The sequence below is a fragment of the Vitis riparia genome, chromosome 2 (assembly GCF_004353265.1).
Source record: "Vitis riparia cultivar Riparia Gloire de Montpellier isolate 1030 chromosome 2, EGFV_Vit.rip_1.0, whole genome shotgun sequence".
Lineage (NCBI taxonomy): Eukaryota > Viridiplantae > Streptophyta > Magnoliopsida > Vitales > Vitaceae > Vitis > Vitis riparia.
The window spans coordinates 14775521-14797542 of NC_048432.1; the positions used below are offsets into that span (position 1 = coordinate 14775521).

Here is a 22022-nt window from a genome sequence, read left to right on the forward strand (position 1 = left end):
ATTCTTAGCATATATACTACCTATTGCGAGAGGAAGGATATTCACTCTTATCAAATTAATAAATTCATTACTTTTGAAATAATTTTCTTGCAATTTTCCCCTTTCTGATTCTTTTTGGTAAGTTTATGCGTCTCACACCTAGATTTTGTGCATTTCATTACCAAACGAAATTTCATGCAAGGATTTGAATTTCTGTATGTACTAATTTCAGTATTACTCCATAAATGTTAGATTAGTGTTAGACAAGTACATACCTGCATCCAAACAGCTCAATTCCCAATCCCAGCGTGCCGCTCACAAGCGGTTGGAAGTCAAGTAGGAGTCTACGCAAGGCCCCGGAACTTTCCAGAAACATTTCCAGATCATTCTCAGGATCTCTCTAGTCTCACCCTTCTTGCCCTATAAAACCCCGTATTCTGCTGCATTGTATCCGATTACCATCAATCTCCAATCATTCGCTCTTCCGAGTGCCCAACTCATTCATGGCCGAAGAAGCCAAAGCCAAAGGCAACGCCGCCTTCTCCTCAGGCGACTTCTCAGCGGCAGTTCGTCATTTCTCCGATGCGATTGCTCTTGCTCCCACCAATCACGTCCTCTACTCCAACCGATCTGCTGCCTACGCCTCCCTCCAACAATACTCTGAAGCCCTAGCCGATGCCAAGAAGACTGTTGAGCTGAAGCCCGATTGGTCCAAGGGCTACAGCCGTCTCGGCGCCGCTCATCAAGGGCTTGGTCACTTGGACGATGCTGTTTCCGCCTATAAGAAAGGCCTCGAAATCGATCCCAACAACCAGGCCCTGAAATCAGGTCTCGCCGATGCCCAAGCCGCTGCTTCCCGTCCCCCGCCCCCGCCGATGGGTTCGTCCCCCTTCGGCGATACTTTCCAGGGACCGGAGATGTGGACTAAATTAACGGCCGATCCAACGACTAGGGCCTATCTGCAGCAGCCCGATTTTTTGAAGATGATGCAGGATATTCAGAGAAACCCTAACAATCTGAATATCTATTTGAAGGACCCAAGGGTGATGCAAGCCCTGGGCGTTTTGCTCAATGTGAAGCTCCGGACTGCGCCGGAGGGTGCGGACTTTCCTGAATCTTCCTCGCCTGAGAGAAAGAGGCCGGCTGAGTCGGAGCCGGCGAAAGAGCCGGAGCCGGAACCGGAACCGATGGAGATCGGTGGGGAGGAGAAGGAGGCAAAGGAGAGGAAGGCAAAAGCACAGAAGGAGAAGGAGGCTGGCAATGCCGCATATAAGAAGAAAGATTTTGAAACTGCGATCCAACATTATACCAAGGCTATTGAATTGGATGATGAAGACATATCCTTCATCACAAACCGAGCTGCTGTTTACTTGGAAATGGGTCAGGTATTGTGTTTGGTTTACTTTAATGTGGTCTTTGCCTTTATTTGTTATATAGTGATCCGTTGGAAATGAAGTGTTTTGGGTGTGATCTTGATCAAAGTTTGCTGCACTAGCTATGATTTTAGGGTTGTGTTTTATGCTGTTTAGTTGCATCATTGTTTGAATATAGAAGAAAGATGGTATATGACATATCCTTTGATCAATTCCACCTTTTGGTTTCAGCTACGAAATAACTATATTAGTTGAGATCTCTTGAAAAAATCTATTTTTGTTTCTAATGCTTTTACTTTATTTTTTCCTTATCTTCTTTGTGATTTGTCTTGTCTTCTTGCCATTTGGGTTTGACTATTTTGCATGCATTGGTGAGAAGGTTTGTTGGGGCAATGTTCTTAGCGGATTTCCTTGTTTGATGCTTTACTAAACAATCTGATTGGACTGTATGGTTTAATTGTCTTTTGCCTTTTATGGGATACACTAGGCCTCTTAGGTTCTTTGTGTTAGTAGGACATTGTGTTGTGCCTAACAAAGGAAACTTAAACCATGTTGCTTTAGTGAGAAATAATCCTTTTCACATGCTAATTCTCCTTGTATTAATTGAATCCCGCTGTCTAATTTACTTGTATTATCTATCTGATAAAAAAAAATGACTGATTTAGTACAGATCTCACAAGGTTCCCTTGGTGGGTCTAGTTAAAGTATATGAGCAGGGTGGTCAATAGTGAGGCAAATTTTTTATGAAATGTGTGGTTTGTAGCTTTAGGAGCACCTTTTCTATATTTTAAAAGAATTGTGAAGTTTCCATCAGAGAGGGTTTTAATTTTACTTCCCTCTTGACAAGCTGAGCTCATCCCTATTTTGTCAGGTTGAGATTTTCCTCCTCCCTGTGCGGGGGTAACAAGACTCCATCCATGGGCTAAGGATGATTATTAGAAGTCATTTTCTCTCTTCTCTTGTCCTTAATTCTTTTCTCCTTTCTGTCTATTCTTTTTCTCATTTACCCTTTCTGAAGATTGCTATAAAGAGGCTCAGTGGAGTTTAGCCAACAGTTCTCATTATATTCATATCTCCTCCTAGCCTATTAATTGTTTATCTTTATATGTTGTGTTTAGAGCCTTCTTTTTAGGTAATTGTGGTCCTCAGTTTAGGAAAGTAGATAAATAATGGTTTTTATTTAATATTGCAATACCCAGAAACCTTTAAGGAAAACTTACTGAATGGTGGTACACTCCAAATAACTTTTATGGGGCATTTTTTGAGTTAAAGGTGTAACGAGCTGGGTGTGTACGGGGCAATTAGTTGTTTAGAATGGAGCTAAATGCTTGCCATTGATGTTTTGCTCAAGAAGTCCTGGTTGCAATAAAAGCTTATGTTCATTGGATTAGCTTATTTTTCTTTTAAACTAGAACTAAAAATTGGCCAGGTTGAACCTGACCCAATTTTATCAACATGCATGCTTGATCTGAATATTCTACTCATAGGGTTGGATTTGAATAAAAAAATTGGAGTGGAACCTTAAGGGTGGCTGAGTTTGATGCCTTGGGCAGCCCTACATACATTAAGTATTTAACTTGGTTTCTTATATCTAACTGACTTCAAATGTTTCTCAGTGTTTATAGTTCATAATAGTTTACTTTTAGAATGTGACTTGATGTTTATGAGATACATTGTTAAAAAAAAAACATCTTCTGGTATAAAAAAAACATCTTCTGGTATAAAAAAAACAACCGAACCAACCTGACTTAATCATCGCTTGAGTTGAGCTCCTGAAATCAGATGTAGAGCTCTTGGGTGGGGCCAAATAGCTGAGAACTTGGGAGGAGCTTGGAAGCTAAAGAGTTGAGAACTTGTGGTGGGCTTGATAGAGACTGTTTTGTGAGAAAATGTTACTGGTTTTATTATCATCTGAGAGTTTCTTGTGTGTCTGTTTTGCTTAATGTTCCAGATGGTATATTGGTGTTAGCATGCCAATGGACGTGATTTCTCTTTTGAATAGGGACATCATAATGAACTTTCACTACATGGATTTCAACATATGATTAAATGGTATGGATATTTGAAATAGTATATGCACTTTCTTTCATTCAAACTTGGAGCTCATTTTTTGATAAATTTTTTTCTACTTAAAAGTAGTTCAAATCTTGTCTTTAGAAAACCCCAAAGAAGTCAATAATGAGGCTATGGCAATCTCATGCACGTTGTTTTTTTTTTTTTTTTTTCCATTTTTTTTCAATTTTTAATTTTTAGGTTTTTTTTCTGTGCATTTTATTCTTTTTTCCTTCCACTTCCCAGTAACCTGCTTTTCATGTCGTATCATTGCTGGTGGTGTGTCTTCTAGGTTGCCTATAGCAATAGCTACCAATGTTCCTGCTCTTGTTTCCTGAATTCCTTGATATAGATGTTAACTATCGTTTACTGGCATTATGTTTTACTTGGGCTTACAATTTCACATTATGTTTCACCCGGGCTTATGATTTCACAATGTAATTATATATATTCTACCTGTTTTATTCGGGAAATAGTGCTTTGGTGACAACCATGTCATTCTATTTATTTTATTTACTTTCACCTCCACACCCTTTTAAATGATGTGGGTTCCCCCCCCCCCAGTATGAAGAATGTATCAAGGATTGCGACAAAGCTGTTGAAAGGGGAAGAGAGCTTAGATCAGACTATAAGATGGTAGCAAGGGCCTTGACTAGAAAGGGAACTGCCTTGGTGAAAATGGCAAAATGTTCAAAGGACTATGAACCTGCTATTGAGACTTTCCAGAAAGCTCTTACAGAGCATCGCAACCCAGACACATTGAAGAAGCTCAACGAAGCTGAGAAAGCAAAGAAAGACCTAGAGCAGCAAGAGTACTTTGATCCAAAACTAGCGGATGAGGAGCGTGAGAAAGGTATTTCTATGTTAGCTTTGTTGGTAATGTTGTGCCTTTCCATGCACTTGATCTATTGTCATTCATCATGATGATATGAATTTCTCCCTCCATTGCTCTCTCTTCCTATCTGAATTTTACTTTATTTCTACTCTTTTCTTTTTTTCTCCCTTGTTTGTTTCCCTGTCATGTATGTATATGGCTGGAATTGTAAATATGTATTCAACTGGATAGATGATGTCACTTAATGTATACTTTTTTGAATGATGTACAGGTAATGAGTACTTCAAGCAGCAAAAGTATCCAGAGGCTATAAAGCATTACACAGAATCCTTGCGAAGGAATCCCAACGACCCAAAGGTTAATGAAGGGGGGAAAATCCATTTTTATGTTTTAGTACACAATAGATTTAGACGGTCACAGATGGGATTAACATTGCTGGATTGAACATTAACATGGTTGACTGTTTTCTGTTTTTCAGGCGTACAGCAACAGGGCTGCATGCTACACAAAACTGGGGGCATTGCCTGAGGGACTAAAGGATGCAGAAAAGTGCATTGAACTTGATCCAACTTTTTCCAAGGGGTATACCAGAAAAGGTGCAGTACAATTTTTCATGAAAGAATATGACAAAGCCTTGGAAACATACCAGGAGGGACTGAAACATGACCCAAGCAATCAGGAACTATTGGATGGTGTGAGAAGGTGATGTGACCTGAATACAAACTTTTAGCTTAGAATTTGAATGTGATTGAAAATTGTTCCATACATAAATAAGTGGTTAGGAGCTTTATGTGACACTCCGAAAATCCTTTGCAGATGCATAGAACAAATTAACAAGGCTAGCCGTGGGGAAATAAGCCCTGAGGAACTAAAGGAGAGACAGGTCCGACTATTTTCCAATACTTTTTAGGAGATAAGACTGTTTCTTTGGTGCTATTTGCAGATTTGGTCCTGAGTTTGTTCTATTCTTTTGCAGGCCAAGGCTATGCAGGATCCAGAAATTCAGAACATCCTCTCAGATCCTGTTATGAGACAGGTAGGGATTGAGAAAGATCATTTCCAGGAATATAATTTTAAAATCCTAAATGGAGGATTACTGTTTTCTATTGTTTTACATATTATGCTGATAATCACTTGGATTGGGACAGGTGTTGATTGACTTCCAGGAGAATCCAAAAGCTGCACAGGAACACACAAAGAACCCTCAGGTGATGAACAAAATCCAGAAGTTGGTCAGTGCGGGAATTGTCCAGCTCAGATGAATTTGAAAGGAGACTTTAAATTTATGAGCAAAGCATTTTCATTTATCATTTTGTACTTTGCAGTGTGAATCTGAGTGGATTATTCAATGGAACCAATTTAACTGTTGAAAATTTTGAATAGGTTATCTTTTATGTTAATCTGTGGATATCATCTCATGTGCTTTCGATTGTGTGGTAATATTTTTGGTGCTGCATGTTATGTGCTCCTTGGATGATCTTTCCATTATTGGGTTGGGAAATCCATGTGGTTTGGGACCATGGCTGTTGCTTGCATATTTGCTAATTTGAAGCCAAATTCTTTATTGGCAATGCTGTCAGTGAGAGCCGTGCTTCCACTGGTGGCATGCTACTGTGCCTTTGATTTCTCACAATCACACACAATTGCAAGTTGAGGTTCTTTATTACCTTTTCTAATGGCGAAGACACATATTACACCTTGTTATCTTGTTAAAGAGACGCCTGTTTTACCAACCTGATTTCATTTACTGGGCTGGCTGATGAGGTGCTCAGCCTTGTTCTTTTCAAATTATCCTTTCACCTAATAACCAAATTAGGGCTGATTTAAAGCAATGTAAATTGAACTCTGATTCTATTGTGTTTAACAGTTTAAATAATGGCCTCACATTTTAACTTTTTAAAGTCATGTTTCAGCTGATTAAACATTACCATTTCTCACCTGGAAAAAAATCTTTAAATATCTGAAAGTTATTATCTCTCACGTCTCTCCAGCCCCAAAATGAGTTTATTCTCCAGCCTTAAGACGTTCAGCCTTTTCCTTCAAAGGGACTTGCATTTCATATGTAAAATTGATACAGAAGAGGGGGAAAAATGGAAGAGGAAAACAGTTTTTTCTAGGCCCAAAGACAAAGTAAATAAAAAATTATGAAGCTTCCCTTCTGTGGTCTTGGCGAAAGGAAAGCCAAATCAAGCAGCAACTGCTTGCTCTTTAGCAGCGAGTTCATTCTGGATGTGTTGAGGAACAACTTCAAACTTGGCTAATTGCATGGTATAGGATGCACGGCCTTTTGTCATTCCTCGGAGCGTACTAACATATTGGAACATCTCTGCCAGGGGGACCAGAGCATCCACCACCTGCACCAATCCCAGACCAACATATCAAAATAAAGTTCTCCACGTAAAAAATATGATCTTTTAAGGGCCGACAATTGATCTCAGTTGACAAAACGGTATCAGCGCATCTCTCTCTCTATCTCTCTTCTTTTCCCCGTAAACCATTTACCAATCATATTAGTCAGTAAGCCATATTACTGTATTTTGAACTATATTCAGTCTGCAGGGGAACTAAAGTTGCAATTGCTATGTCTAAGGATTTTTTTCAGCACCGGTAACAATTCATCTATAAGGTTGTCTTAGTCAGAAGAGAAATCGGGTCCAGGACCAAGGAAGCAGCTCTAATTGATCTTGAGGCATACGATTTTGAAAGTACAATACAAAATAAATAAATAAATAAATTGTAACTAAGGCAAAAGAGAAACAGTTTATTTCACATACCTTGAGACCACCAGGTTTGTCACCAAAGCTGTTGATCTGGCCTCTCCTTGAGTTGAGATCACCGATCACATCTCCCAAGTGTTCTTCAGGTGTGACAACTTCGACTTTCATAATAGGTTCCAGCATCTTTGGAGCAGCTTTCCTCATCCCCTCACGGAATGCGCCTCTGGCTGCCAGCTGAAATGCCAAGACACTTGAATCCACATCATGGTACGATCCGTCAACTAACACAGCACGTACATCAACAACAGGAAAGCCTGCAAGCACACCATTACTCATGCATTCCTCCAATCCTTTCATCACCCCTGGAATGTATTCTTTTGGCACAGCACCTCCCTTAATTTCACTCTTGAACTCATACCCGCTACCTGCCTCAATGGGCTCAAACCTTACAGTGATATCAGCAAACTGTCCTTGTCCACCCGACTGTTTCTTGTGCACATACTTCACCTCCGAGACTTTAGAAATGCTTTCACGGTAGTTTACTTGGGGTGCGCCAACATTAGCTTCCACCTATGTGCCAAGAGAGACCCAAATTATAACAAGTCAGATCAACAACACATCTAAGGCATTTAGTTCTGCACAACAAGTGCAGAACCATCTAATTTATGATGAACAGTTCATAAAAACGGTTTGATTTATCAAATTGGGAAGTGACTACCAAAAAAAGATTTATTACAGTCAGACAAAACCAATTCATCAAACTAGAGACATTGAAGTTTTCAATTGCTAGGAAATTGGTTTTATCTTGTCTTTGCTTTTCATTCCCCACCCCCACCCCCACCCCCACCCTCTCCCCCTCCCAAGAAAATGGAGAAACGAGTCTAATTCTTATGCAAACTTATAACTCACAACAAATTATATATATATATATATGCATACATGCCTGCTTGTCTGGGTATTGTGAGAGTATCAAGTGTTTTAAAAAGGTCATGGATGAGTTCAAAACAGAATAATGAGCATTCACAATTAATTTGGCAATCAGATGATGAGGTAGTAGATACAAACCTTAAATTCCCTCTTGAGCCTGTCAACGATAATCTCAAGATGCAATTCTCCCATTCCTTCAATGACTGTCTGGTTGATCTCTTCATCCCGTGAGAAGTGGAAAGATGGATCCTCTTGAGCTAGCTTGACCAAGCCAGATGCCATTTTATCAACATCTGCTTTAGTTTTAGGCTCAATAGCAACCTTTATAACAGGATCAGGGAAGTCCATTCGCTCGAGCACAATAGGATTCTCTGGATCACATAAAGTTTCACCAGTAATTGTATCTTTCAGACCTGCAAGTGCAACAATATCACCTGCTAAAGCTACCTTAACATCCTCTCTGCTGTTGGCATGCATTTCCAGAAGTCTTCCAATTCTTTCTTTCTTTCCTTTGTTTGCATTCAGCACGTAAGATCCTGCAGCTAGCTTCCCTGCATAAACTCTTACAAAAGTAAGGGACCCCACGAAGGGGTCACTCATAATCTTGAAAGCTAGACCAGCAAATGGTTCTTCATCACTTGCAGCTCTTTCAACTGTCACCTCTGGGTTCTCAGGGTCAGTTCCTTTCATTGCTGGTAGGTCCAATGGTGAAGGCAAATAATCCACAACTGCATCAAGCAGTGGTTGAACTCCCTTGTTTTTAAATGCTGAGCCACACAGAACTGGGACAAAGCTGGCTGAAATGGTTCCCTTCCTGATTAATTTCTTGATAGTTTCCTCATCAGGCTCAACTCCTTCCAGATAGCCTTCCATAGCTTCATCATCCAACTCAACTATGGTTTCTATCATCTGTGACCGATAGTCTTGAGCCAGTTCTAGAAGATCAGATGGAATATCATCATACGCAAACTTTGCACCCAATTCTTCTCCTGACCATAACACAGCTTGCATCTTTACAAGATCAATAACTCCTCGAAAATTATCTTCTGCACCAATTGGTAATTGAATCACAAGTGGTTTAGCGCCCAAGTTTGTCACTATCATGTCTCTGGTCCGGAAGAAGTTTGCCCCAAGACGATCCATTTTATTGACAAAGCAAATTCTAGGCACCCCATATTTATCAGCTTGTCTCCATACAGTTTCAGATTGAGGTTCTACACCAGCAACACTGTCAAACAAGCATATAGCACCATCCAAAACCCTGAGAGCCCGCTCCACCTCAAGAGTGAAGTCGACATGCCCAGGGGTATCAATAATGTTAATCCGATGTTTGTTCCAAAATGTGGTAGTTGCAGCAGAAGTTATAGTAATTCCTCTTTCTTGTTCTTGCTCCATCCAGTCCATTGTAGCCGTTCCCTCATGAACCTCACCTATTTTATAGTTTCTTCCTGTGTAGTACAGAATCCTTTCAGTAGTAGTAGTTTTTCCTGCATCTATGTGAGCCATAATTCCAATATTGCGATAGTCTACCAGTGGCACTGCTCTCTTTGATTCTGGCAACAAGAAAAAAAGAAATCCATCCCCGAAGTGTTAGACAAACCTTAAAAGCTTAAAAAGCATCAATACTCAATATTATACTACTGCATAGCACATTGTCTAGTTCCCTCCGTCATACAGACACAAGGTCATCATTGTGGACCTAAAATTCATTGTGAACAGATATCATCAGTGAGCTTTGTTTCTCAATACAACCAGTAACAAATTTTACCAGTACCATTTGTAAGGCTTTTGGTTGCAAGATAAAAGGGGTTAAATCTCTACCATGACATTGTACCTAGACTTTGCAGAGCAAACATGTCTGGTGACGAAATTCCCGAGTTTCACAAATACAAAGATTTTAAGCTTTAGAATTGTACAAAGTCAATAGAAGAAACTCATAACAGAGAATCCACTCGTGTTCCAATGAAACATCACACTCTTGTATAACATCGAAATGAATCTATACAGCGTAATGCACAACATTTTCCTTAGAATTTTTCAAAAACAACATCTTTTACCCTTATAGCAGATATCCCATTTTCACAAAACCTTATCCAGAGGACATCCAAATACAAAAGAAATCAAAGCAATTATACCCACTTCACAAGCCAAATTTGAAAACTGCTTCTGGGGTGTTCGCTAATTGACGGAGTTGGAAACACCCATCAAACTATAAAACCAGATTTAAACTAGAAAACCAACCCCCTTCTTATAATCTCCATTTTTGACAGCAAAATTGAAAAAGAATAGAATCGAAGCCAAAATTAAAATTAAACTCCTGTACATAATACGAATTCCCAAGTAAAATTCACTAATAAAACAACCGAAATTCAACAACCCATGACCATAATCTGTTATTTAAAGCTACAGAGGATAATAAAGAGAGATACCGTCAGCAGCAGCCATGGCAAAAACAGAGAACTTTCCCCTCTGTTGTTGTAAATTTGAGGCCTTGGAGAGTCTTGACCTGAGATGAACATTTCCCACAAATTCTGACCGATAGGAAGAGGAAGAATGACGAGAAGGGAGGAGGAATCGACTGGGAGAGAGAGGGATAGGCCTCCGGGAGCCACTGAAGCTGCGGAGTGAGGAACCAGTGGCTGACATTCTCACTGACTCTGCCATGTTCTTTTTGGTTTGCTTTCCTCTGCTTCTCCTTCTTTCTCTCTGCCTCTCACTCTCGGGGTTTTTGAGTTGAGGTTTTGGGATAGCGTCTTGAAGAGATGTATTTATGTGGCCAAGGAAAATCTTTATTTAAAGGCTTACCCCCCCTTCTACTGCTAATAACCAAATTGCCCTCACCCCTTATGGTGTTATTTATTTATTTATTTATTTTATTTTTGAATCATAATAATTATTTTTAATATAATTTAGACATTAAAAAAATAAAAATCCAGCATTAATGCAATTGATATGGCAATTGTGTAAATTACAAAGATGTGGTGGTTGGAAGTGTGAAGGAAGAAGAAAACGTAGGCTTCTAAGTTTACACATATACGAGTGTATGGGGCCTTTGAGTGGCAAGGGCTGCGAGGCTACCACGTATCCCTGAATTTACATCCTCATGAGACCAGCCACCCACGGCCTCTCATATTTTCCCTATCCAAAACCTCTTGTCCCACTAATTTTTCTTGTCAAAATAAGTAAACAAAAAATATGTCAAATCCCTTTTTTTTTTTTCTCATACAACTTGACGTGTATATACAAACATCAAGTTGTATAGAAAAAGGGTCTGTATACATTTTATGTACTTGAAAATAATTTTTAAATTTAAAAAAAAAAAAATCACTTAACAGATTTTAAAATTTTTTGATAAGTTTAAAAAAAAAAAATCTGTGAAATATATCTAAATGCCAACTTATTATTTGTTTCGTATTATTCTGAATAGTGGGCCTAGAAGTTGGCCAGGCCCAGAGTTAGTTTGGCCTCCAATATTGTATTACTCGATAGCATAGATTTGAGTTTGTTGGGCTGGGCCATAGGAGCCCCTTCTGAATTGCAGAATGACTACATCCCTTATGATCATCTGAAGTGCACCTTGCAAGTCCATTGGTAGAAGTGCTTGAAAGTTTAATTATTCGGAAAAATGATAAATCTCCAGAATCATTTGTTATAAAAATTTAGATATTTGGGAAAATTTTAGAAATTTAAAAAATCATTTTAAGTGATTCTTAAATTAACATTTGATGGGTACTCCTTGAAAAAATATTTTTCGATTATAGAATATATTATAAATGGTGCTCTATGGTCGCGTGGTAGATTATCTTTTAACAATGTTGAAATTAATGTAGGTGATCAAATTTGATCTTATGTTTTGAGGTGGAACCTGGGTAAGTTGTTTTGAACCATTCTTTTATTCAACAAATGAAATCAGGGGATTGGTGAATATCTGTCTGGCATTTCGTCTCAAATTTATGGGGAGTTGGTGCCTCCTTCCAGTTTTGTGATCATGTACCCATCCCATGTCCATTATCAGAAGCAGAAACTCTCTTGTGGATTTGTCAATACGCTTGCTATATGCTGAGGCAAAAATTCAAGTTGGTAGAGATCATTTGGGCTTTATATTTGCAAGATAAATTGATTCCAAATCTAAAATGGTAGGAGGTGCTTGATTCAATTTTACACACTATGACAATACTTAAACAAATACTGAAACTAGCAAGCAGTTAGCCTCTGTTGGTATATGGGAAAGGCTTACCAGAACGCTAGTGCTAGGATCTCACCTAAGACAAGGTGGTTTTGGTTGAAGCATAATTGTTGATGAGAGACAGGGCGTTGCTAGTCATTTGAGCAACATGAAGAATGCGGCTCCTGACCATGGTATGTACCTTCCCTTTGGAGGAAATCTCGGCAAAGCCATCCATGCATGTATCATCATCTGTCAAAGCAGCACTCACCCATGTTTGAACATCATTCATTGGAAACACAAAGTTTGAGCCTCCTGGGTGTTTCATTTCCTGCAGAGATCTTTGGAGCTCGTCCACGGAGTCACGAATTTGCTCTACACAGTCGCTTATGGCTGCAGCCTCCGCAGGCTGTAGGCCGTGGATTTTGGACAGTTTTGTTATTGCCGTGGAGGTAGAAAGGGCTGTCTCAAGTGACATGGAGAGGGCAGTGTCAGCTAATAATTTGGGGCTGCTTTCAATTTTGCTGGCATAGCTGGAGAGGGAGGAGATGCATAATCGAGGATAGGGTGTGACATAGCAAGATTTTTGTATAAACTCGGTGTTTGTTTCACCGGGAGTGGCTCCAGCAGCTGAGCATGAGTTCATATAGGTTGTGAATCGGAGGAGAATGGACAAAGCTGCCACTGCTTTGAAAAGATATGAACCTTCCATCTCTCTCAAATATGGACGAGGAATTTCGTCTTTGACACACAAGAATGGAAAGGGGAATTAAGTGAGGGTGTTTGATGAATTTAGGAGGGGGGAACTCTTGATTTATGGAAAAATTTCATGCTTGTATTTCCTAGATAAAATGCCTCATTCCTCAGGACGAAGGCAAACAGCGCATGCCAGCTGAAAGCCTGAAAGCAAACGTGCTTTCCCATCTAGATCGTACTAGGAAATTGATTGTCGCTTTTAGGTGTGGGTCCTTAAGTCACTTAAGAGGTTTATAGATTAGTTTTTGAGTCACATTCCAATGCTTTTTAGTTTTTACTACCAAATCATGCTCGATTCCAATTACCATAACGTAGTTGTCAAATCCGTTGAATCAACTTATCAACATGGATTCAAGTTCAGAAGTTTACCAGACTTGTCTTGATTGTTTCCATAGTTTTTGTACCATTCGAATTTCACAACAATTTTAAATGGTAATGGACGCGATATATTTTGACCATATCGCTATCTTATAGAAGTTTAAGAGTAGATTGACCAATATAACTGAAAGATAGAAGATGAATTTTGAGCCAAATATTTAAGATGAACCAAATAAAAAGCATTCAGTGTGACTCAGCTTTCTAATTTTCTGACCGGATAACAGACGTCGCTTTAAAACCCCCACCCCTCCTGCTGCCCCAAAGATGTTTCAGAGCTCGTGGCTCTTCTTCTCCCCTTTTCCCCATTTTAAGTACAATGTTGTTAGGGGTTGCTACCATTCAATAAACATTAAAGAACCCAAAATATTAGGAAGCAAAAAATTTGCCCAAACTGCTCATCACCTAGTGTTGCAATAGCCTTATAGCTGGCTCATGGTTCCATGTAAAGGAATATTTCCTGCTCATTAGCCTTAAGTGTTTGCTTGAGTTTATGCATGAGAAAGGAATTCGTGTGAATATCCACTATTAATTGCTTCTTTTCCTTTTTTGTCGCGGGGTTCTCCCATACAACCTCGTACAGCCTTAGGAAGGAGAACTAATTTTGTGGCAAGTCAGGCCACTCCCCAAGTGAGATAAAATAGAAGTGCATAGTTCTCTCCTAGTAATCTGAAATGTAAGAATCTTCGCCCAGATTCTGATCCTACAAGCTCAATCTAAATTCTGGTGTAGGAGAATATATCAATCAAGGTCACTGGTCCATTGTGCCTTCCGTTTCGATGGGTCCCCAGCAAACATAACCCGGAAAAAAGTATCATCATTGGAGAGCATTTTATGGTGATAAAGTCTTGATCCATGTAGTGTGTGGCAAATGGGATCATTAGCTCCAGTAATTAAGCATCTTCTTCACTGCAATTGTGTCTCAATTTGATTCTGCTTCCCTGGTGTCCGTTTCAGCCAAAAATTGAGAGAACACTTTACCTAAGCCGGGGCCCTCTTAACAAGTGGTTCGGATTGCTCTTTCCGCCGATCACGCTCACACACATACAAATAATAATAATAGAACAAGAAAGAGAAAAAGAAAACCCCACGTGGCTGATTATCATTTTTACCTAAAAAGCTGTCATTTTTTAATTCAAAAACATGCTGTAACTCTAGATCCATCTATAGTTTTGTATGAGTTGCAGTATATTATGTCCTAAGTACTATAATATGTACGTAAGTAGAAGATGTTTTTAACAATTAAAAAAAATGTTGTCATGAACACTGCAAATTTTTGCAATGGATGCTATGGACCCGTAATGAGAATGATGGATGGATCAATGGATCCACTGCTTCAACAAAGGAAACGTGGCAGCTTCATACGCCCAACATTCTGGTGTATGTAATGTTGGGGATGCGTATTGCAACCACAAGCCCTACTGCCCAGGCGTGACCGCACCAAATATTTGGGTCCCTTTTGGCCCCTCCATGCATCCTCGTCAATAAGGACCTCCCATGAATTATTGGGCACAAATATATGATTGGTGAGGAAGTATTCTATTACACTTGGATTTCTCGGACTGCAGTGACCACCCTCTGAAAGTGACCCTGCAGCGGAAACTCTCGACTGTTTAATTCTTCCAAAAGCTCGTCTTGATTGATGTAACTACATAGAAAGGGCTAATAGATAATCCAAACGAAACATCCTCAATGATTATAATTAAAAATTGATCGATTTCACACACGAATCATCAATCAAACAAATCAACACATGACTTCACAGTAAAAGAATTGCCTATTGTGTTTTTGTGGATGTATAAGTAATACGAACTAAAAATACTAATCCTAAAAGGAATGTACACAATCTTACAATATAAAAATGTTTGGTAAAATTTAATAGTTATTATTTAATCATTTAAGTTGATTTTAAGTTAAATTATACTTAAATTATTGACTTAAAACTTATTATCTAATTTTTATTCTAAGTATTAAATTCATTTGATAATATTAATTTAAAATTTATTTTAAATTATCAAATTGACATATTTATCCTCATAAATTATAACTAAGATAAATGAGGTCGAATAACAATGAAAGTCATAATGTAGCTAAAAATAATTAGGATAAATGAGAATAAAAATGTAAAATGAAGATATAAACTTAATAATAAGTTAATTGTTTTTACTTGTTACTTAAAATTAGTTTTAACTTTAGCTCATATTATTAAATTGTTTTACCAAATATACTTAATAATTTAGATTAAGTTATTAAGTCACTTTAAATTATTATAAAAAGATCAATTTAGTTATATTGGATGATGTCAATAAATTATTTTTACCTTAATAGAAAAAGTCAAATATTTTGATTTTTTTTATTCAATCAAAAAATAAATACCATTTTAAGTTGATTTCCAAACATATACTAGACTTAAAATCTTTTAAGGTCAACATCTTTACTATTCCTTTACATTCTTAAATTCGCATCCCATGCACCTTAGTGATACTTCAACCCTATGTTAAAGTTTATGAATCAAACATCCTCCTCTCAAGATCATTCTTGAAAAGTTGAGAGATAGATTAATACCAAAACTTAAGGATTATACCCTTGTGTGTGTATGTTTTTTAACTCAATAAAATCATATATTTATGCCAAAAACTTAAAATATCATTTTAGGAAGCAATTCTATTTAATTTTATAAAATTAACCTAGAAAATATGAAAAACAAATTTTAAATTATAAAAAGGAAGCCCAATAATTGAAAGCCTGAGGACATTTAAAATTGAAGAGGATCTTTGAATGTTCTCTAAGGTAATGTTGGAATACCTTGCAAAATATTTGAACCTTGGTTCGTGATGTTTGAACAATCTAGCTTTTTTTTTTTTGTATTTTTGGAATTATTTTTTTTATACTTTTCTCGAAAATGTACACCTACTAATCATTTCATAGTCATTCCTTCAACACTGATAATACTAAATACATGTATACTTCCAAAAGTAATCAATTTAGAAATTATTTAAAGCTAAATGACGTCAATAAGACCTTTGGAAGTAAGATGCATCATACTTAATGCATAAATGAAATAAAATTATCAATTTAAATTAACTCAACTATAATCTTCATCTTTGACAATTTTGTAACAAAACAATGCAAATCAACGAGGCTCTCTTAAATCTCATAAAAACTTCACTAAACCTAAATCTAAATATCACCTTAACCATTTTGAATTCTACTTCTACTTAGTAATTTGCACACACTCAAACTGAACATATGTGAAAATTAAGTAAAATGTGACAAAAAAAATATTAATAAAATGCACTCAAATTAATTAGTCACTATTCCTCTTTTCATAGAAGAACATCAATATTATTGAAAATTTTATAATATTCATCTAAATTTTACATCCTTTCTCGCATCTCTACTTCTTGAGATGTATTCATCTAAATTTTGTAATTTGCTTTTTCATGTGACTTGAAATATTTATAAAAATATTTCTCTCATCTTTATTTATTTTGTATAAAAAAGAACCCATTTTTGTAAGACAACATCAATATTATAATATATATATATATATTACATACAATATTTTTCAACAAAAAAATATAAAGTTATCATCGTTTATTACAAATGGGTTTAGGATATTTTTCAATAATTTCCACCTTAAGTTTTGTAATTAATTCTTCCATCTCCACGATGCACATGGACACAGCAACTCCTCTTCACTAGTGCACTTCACCAGCTGCTATCCCAATCCCATGGGCTTTTTTTTTCTATTATTTATACACATTGTTTTGAATATTTTTTAGGGGTTGCAAGAGAAATAACTCACCTAATGGTTTTCATGTTGCCATACAAATGTCTCTCGGCACATGACAATCACCATTAATCTTCTTTTACTTTTAAACGTTTTCGGAGACGTATAAATATAGATATCGGTAGACTGTACCAAATTGGGCAAGAGGGGAAAACGTTTGAAACCAAACAAAAATATCAGTAGGTGTAATTTATTCTGTGATGGGATGTTAGCATTATTAGTTACTTTCACCTGTGGTGCAAGATTCTACAATGTATAATGCATTCTTTTTGCCTCGGGGCTCAAATTGATCCAAGATAATAAAATTTCAATTATCCTTGGTGTCACTGGCCGTCTGGACACAATCTGCATGGAAATTTGATGTCTCCTTCACCAACTTGTGTAACCAGTTTCTCACGTTATTTAAGATTGGTTGTAAACATACATTAATTCATCAGTACGTTGTCCGTTAATTTTTACATTGAACATTATGTCTTTATATATGTATCCGCAAAAATACGCACATTGATCTCAAGAAAAATTTTAAGGGATTCATAAGAAATGTTCGATTTATATTAATTTTGACAATATATGAATATAATAAACATATAGGCAAGCTGGGTATGTAGCACACTTTCTATCTAGTCTCCAAAGCTCCAAACCTCACTACGAATTTCCACCGGTCCATATTGACACATTTGCGGCCGGTGATGGAAAGCGTGAATTGGAAATTTATTATATTATACAAATCAAAGAACAAATAAAACCAAAGTTATTATTGCCATGATCTCACCTAAGGTGAAGTGGTCTGGCCTAAAGCATAGTTGTTGATGAGAGCCAAGGCAACGCTAGTCATTTGTGCAACATGAAGAATGTAGCCCCTGACTGTAGTCTTCACATTCCCATTCATGGCATTCCCAGCAAAGCTATCCATGCACGTGTCGTCGTTCGTCAAGGCCGCACTCAGCCATGTTTGAATATCACTCATTTGAAGCCCAAAGCTTTTGCCTTCAGGGTGTTCCATTTCCTGTATGGACATTTGGAGCTCGTCCTCGGAGTCGCCTAAGACCTCCACACAATCGCGGATTGCAGCAGCCTCCCCAGGCTTTAAGCTCTGGGTTTTTGACAGCTTGGTAATTGCTGTGGACGTAGAATGGGCTGTTGCAAGAGCAATTGACAGGGCTGTGTCGGCTAATATTTTGGGGCTGGTTTGGATTTTACTCGCATAGCTCAAGAGGGAGCTCGTGCACAACTGAGGATATGTTGTTGTGCGGCAAGATGTTTTAATAAACTCGGCGTAAGCTTCGTTGGGAGATGGTCTAGCAGCTGAGCATGTGTTCATGTGAGTTGTGAGCTGAAGCAGAATGAACAAAGCCGCGAGTGCATTGAAAAAATAAGAACCTTCCATCTCTCTCAAATGTGAAGGGAAATTGATCAGCAGTTTAATTTCTCTGCGAACAATGGAAGGGAGAAGTTTGGGAGGTAGATGAATTAATAAAGGCAAGTGGTTCTCAATTTATAGCAAAAGCTTATGCTTGGCGTTTCTAAGATACTCAAATGGCCCATGCCAAGTTTAAATGCGCTGGCTTTAATTTCTGTACAAGAAAGGGCTCAATGTTCCTGCTAATGCATAGGGGTATGGGCTCTACTTCTAACTAATAGGTTTGTAGTTGCGGCACGCCATAAAATTAACGTTCCCACTCAGTCAAACTTGGGAAGCGTATTAGATTTGTTTTTATACTCATTTTCATATTTCTTATATCAGAGATGTCCAATTAATTAACTCCAAATGGCCATGAAAATAACCAATTCTGGTAATATCCCTGACTTCTAACTACCATTCATCAGCACAATGAGAGAGATGTCAAGCCATGTGCACCGAATTAAAACAAATGAATTAATTTGACCGCAGATTTTTGAAATCGATCCACGAGCGTTTCCTCCGGAACCGCCTGATTATATGGCCAATATCAAGATTGTTACCTCTTGTTAGTGTTGCCATCTCAACGGGGGGAAAGATGGAACGGAAGAACACCTAAAAATTTGTATGACACCCAGGGCTACAAATAACTTCCTTGTAATCATCTAAAAGGTGACAATATATCTTCTCTTTTGATGGGTCCCAGCAGCCTAGCCAACCCAAGAAAAATAGTGTCACTATTAGAGATTATTAATTCTTGATTGGTCCTCATGTGGCCAATGAGCTCGTTGCCCCCATCCGGCGTCTTATTGAGTGGCATTGCGTATTTTTCTTTTGGTGGTCCCCAGCAGACCTAGTTCAGCCTTAACGAGTGGCGCACTCTAAAACGACATGGTTTTCAAATCCAGCACACTGAAACATCAAGCATTAATTAATAATGCTTTGTCATAATCAGTTTCTCATTTTCTTTGTACGTAATAAAAGTTACAGTGAACACAATCTCAGTGGGCCTCTGAGCGAATGCTACATTAGAGGCCAATTTGGTCTGGTCTCTTCACCGCTCCAATTATGGAAAGAGCTTCTGGGGTACATTTTGATTAGGTGATTTTGAATCGTCCTCTCCTTAGCAATTCTAAAAAATAATCCAACTAATTAATTTGATGTACATTTTGGATCCATTATTATCTTACAATTCAAATTTGTAAGCTAAATGGGTAGTTTAATCCGATATTAAAATCTTAGCCGAGGAATCTCATAACATGCTTATTTGTCCCTATTTGCAAGTTCAAAAATTTGTTAATATGAAGCTATTCTAAATTGCAGTAAATCTTTGTGCATTAATAGTGCTTAAAAGATTTTTTTTTAATTTTATTTTACATTAATTAGGACTTGATTGAGTACTAAAATTTCAATTCACTGTAAGGACACGAGAGGATGTGATGAGCACAAAGAAACTGTCAAAGCTTATGACATATGGGCGGGCGGGCCACCATTAACAAGAATCCATATAGGACGAAATCATTTCACGATGAGAATTGATATTTCAGTCTCACCTGAGAAAAGGTGGTTTGAATTGAGAAACAAAGCAATGTGAGTCATACGTGCACCTTATATTCACATTCATGGCATTCCCAGTAAGGCCATCATTACACGCATACTCATCCCTCAATGCTGCACTCACCCATATTTGAATATCATTCGCTTGAAGCCCAAAAGTCTGAGCTTCTTGGGTCTCCCATTTCCACTCCTGTTAATTGGTGCATGGAAAAGAACAGCAACTTTTCCATCTCTTTCCTGGGAAAGTCGTGGAGTTCAATGAAGAAGGTATCTGTACATTCTCGGTGGAGTATATGCTAGATAAATTCAATCTGATAGACTAATCAACTCTGGCAATTCACTGTTCTAAAAGTTTAACAACCATATTGATCATCATAACTAAAAGGGGCAACTGAATCTTGAGACGTGTGAACCTAAACTAAGTGAATCTGGCCTCTAAATTTTGATGATGGACCCATTTGTGGCTCAGAATTGTCTGCTGATTTGATAAGCCATGTCTGAAAACAAGTTTACTATACGCAGAACATGTGTTGTCGGCTTCCATTTCCTGAATGGCTGGAGACCAAACAGGTCGCCTCAGGCCGAAAAATACCTTAAATGGAGTGAAGTAAAAATAATGGAGACTGCCAATCTTCTCTTCTCATTGAGAAACCAATGCCATAGGGGGGGTCTCTGATTTGGTAAAAGATTAAGGAACTCACAAAAAGAGGAAGTAGGAATCCGCCATAATCCTATTTCGGTGTTCCAGGGAAGAGGGACATAGCTGATGCTATCAGTCCCAATTTAGGGGGCTTGTTTTTCTTCTGTTGTACTTCATCCTGGTTTTGGAAGTTGGAACAGCTACTATTTTTCACAAGTCAACTCTTTTTTTTCTAGATAGATGATTTACTTGAAAAAACCCCTGAAAATCTAACCTCCAGTTTTATAATTGTTTTTTATTGTTTAAAAAATACGAAAAACACTTTTGATAATCAAAAATAAAAAAATAAATAGAGTGATTTTAAAAAATATCTTTTAATGGTTTTTATTTTTCTTTTATTATTTTTTAGAGTGTTTTTAAAATGTATTTATATAAATACGAGGAGGAATGATTAAAAATAAAATCATTATATGCAAAAAAAACTTTTAAGTCATATTAAGAATATTTTGGATTTTTTGTTTAATAAATTATCATAAAATAAATTTTAAAAAAACTGTTTTAAGATCGACTTTGAAAAAAATGATTATCAAATAAATATTATTTTTATTTCATTCATTTTGTTGAAAAGTATTTCAAATTCCTAAATATTATAAATTCCTTTTTTTTATAAAAATTATTGTATAAAATATTTTTAAAATTAATATCTTATTTTATTATTAGATTTTCTTATGAAAAAATGAAAGTTATTAGAAACATTTTTATAAATATTATTTTCTTTATAGGATAAGAAAAATTATTAGAAATATGTTTGTAAATATTATACATCGAAAAGGAAAAAAGTAATAAGATGAATATAGACACGTAAATATTATATAAAGTGAATAACATTGTGAAAAAAAAATGACATAATAAAATAAAAGGGTTTGTAATTTAGGATGTGAATATAATGAGCATAAAATTTTAATTACATTTGATTTTACTGTTTATAATAAATCATCTTCTCGTATGGCATACAATCCAAGCTAGATAATACTATCATTCTAGTAGTCTGAAAATTGACAACCTTAACACAACAGTTCCTGATTCTACTCCCTATGATTTTTTATAAGAGTATGGTAATTTTAAAAAATAATTATTAAATTATTATAATGGGAAAAATAATTTCAAATCAACGGTAGTTTTTGTCAAGTGGGAGAAAAAGATATTTGTTTTTTTTTTAATTATCTTTTAAAAAGACAATTTCCACCGATATATATATATATATATATATATATATATCTTGAAAAGACAATTTCCATAAATAAAAAAATTAAGCAATGAAAATCGTATCTTGAAGAGACGATTTTCATCAACCCCACATATATTTATTATCTATTAATAGGTGTGGTTTGGGCCGATGTATAGTAGGCTTTATTTGTTTTTTATAATCCATTAATAGTAGATGTGACTTGAGC

At 36.8% G+C, this 22022-nt stretch overlaps 4 protein-coding genes across 4 annotated transcripts; 1 reads left to right on the plus strand and 3 right to left on the minus strand.

Annotated features, from left to right (window-relative positions):
• Window positions 1–353: 353 nt before the first annotated feature.
• On the plus strand, window positions 354–5657 carry LOC117934328 (hsp70-Hsp90 organizing protein 3-like). Its single transcript, XM_034856007.1, has 7 exons — window positions 354–1364; window positions 3969–4257; window positions 4511–4596; window positions 4718–4941; window positions 5056–5122; window positions 5216–5275; window positions 5388–5657. Exons 1-7 carry the CDS (start codon window positions 483–485, stop codon window positions 5499–5501), a joined length of 1722 nt encoding a protein of 573 aa, XP_034711898.1. The 5' UTR covers window positions 354–482; the 3' UTR covers window positions 5502–5657.
• Window positions 5658–6256: 599 nt separating this feature from the next.
• LOC117934314 (elongation factor G-2, chloroplastic) lies at window positions 6257–10630 on the minus strand. The gene is made up of 4 exons (XM_034856004.1): window positions 10313–10630; window positions 8022–9436; window positions 7014–7526; window positions 6257–6593 (listed from the first exon to the last, which is right to left on the minus strand). The coding sequence occupies exons 1-4, from the start codon at window positions 10545–10547 to the stop codon at window positions 6426–6428; spliced, it is 2331 nt and encodes a 776-aa protein (XP_034711895.1). The 5' UTR covers window positions 10548–10630; the 3' UTR covers window positions 6257–6425.
• Window positions 10631–11986: 1356 nt separating this feature from the next.
• LOC117905601 (21 kDa protein-like) lies at window positions 11987–12859 on the minus strand. Its single transcript, XM_034818489.1, has one exon. It carries the CDS (start codon window positions 12758–12760, stop codon window positions 12146–12148), a length of 615 nt encoding a protein of 204 aa, XP_034674380.1. The 5' UTR covers window positions 12761–12859; the 3' UTR covers window positions 11987–12145.
• Window positions 12860–17496: 4637 nt separating this feature from the next.
• On the minus strand, window positions 17497–18392 carry LOC117905662 (21 kDa protein-like). The gene has a single exon (XM_034818549.1). It carries the CDS (start codon window positions 18357–18359, stop codon window positions 17745–17747), a length of 615 nt encoding a protein of 204 aa, XP_034674440.1. The 5' UTR covers window positions 18360–18392; the 3' UTR covers window positions 17497–17744.
• Window positions 18393–22022: the final 3630 nt, after the last annotated feature.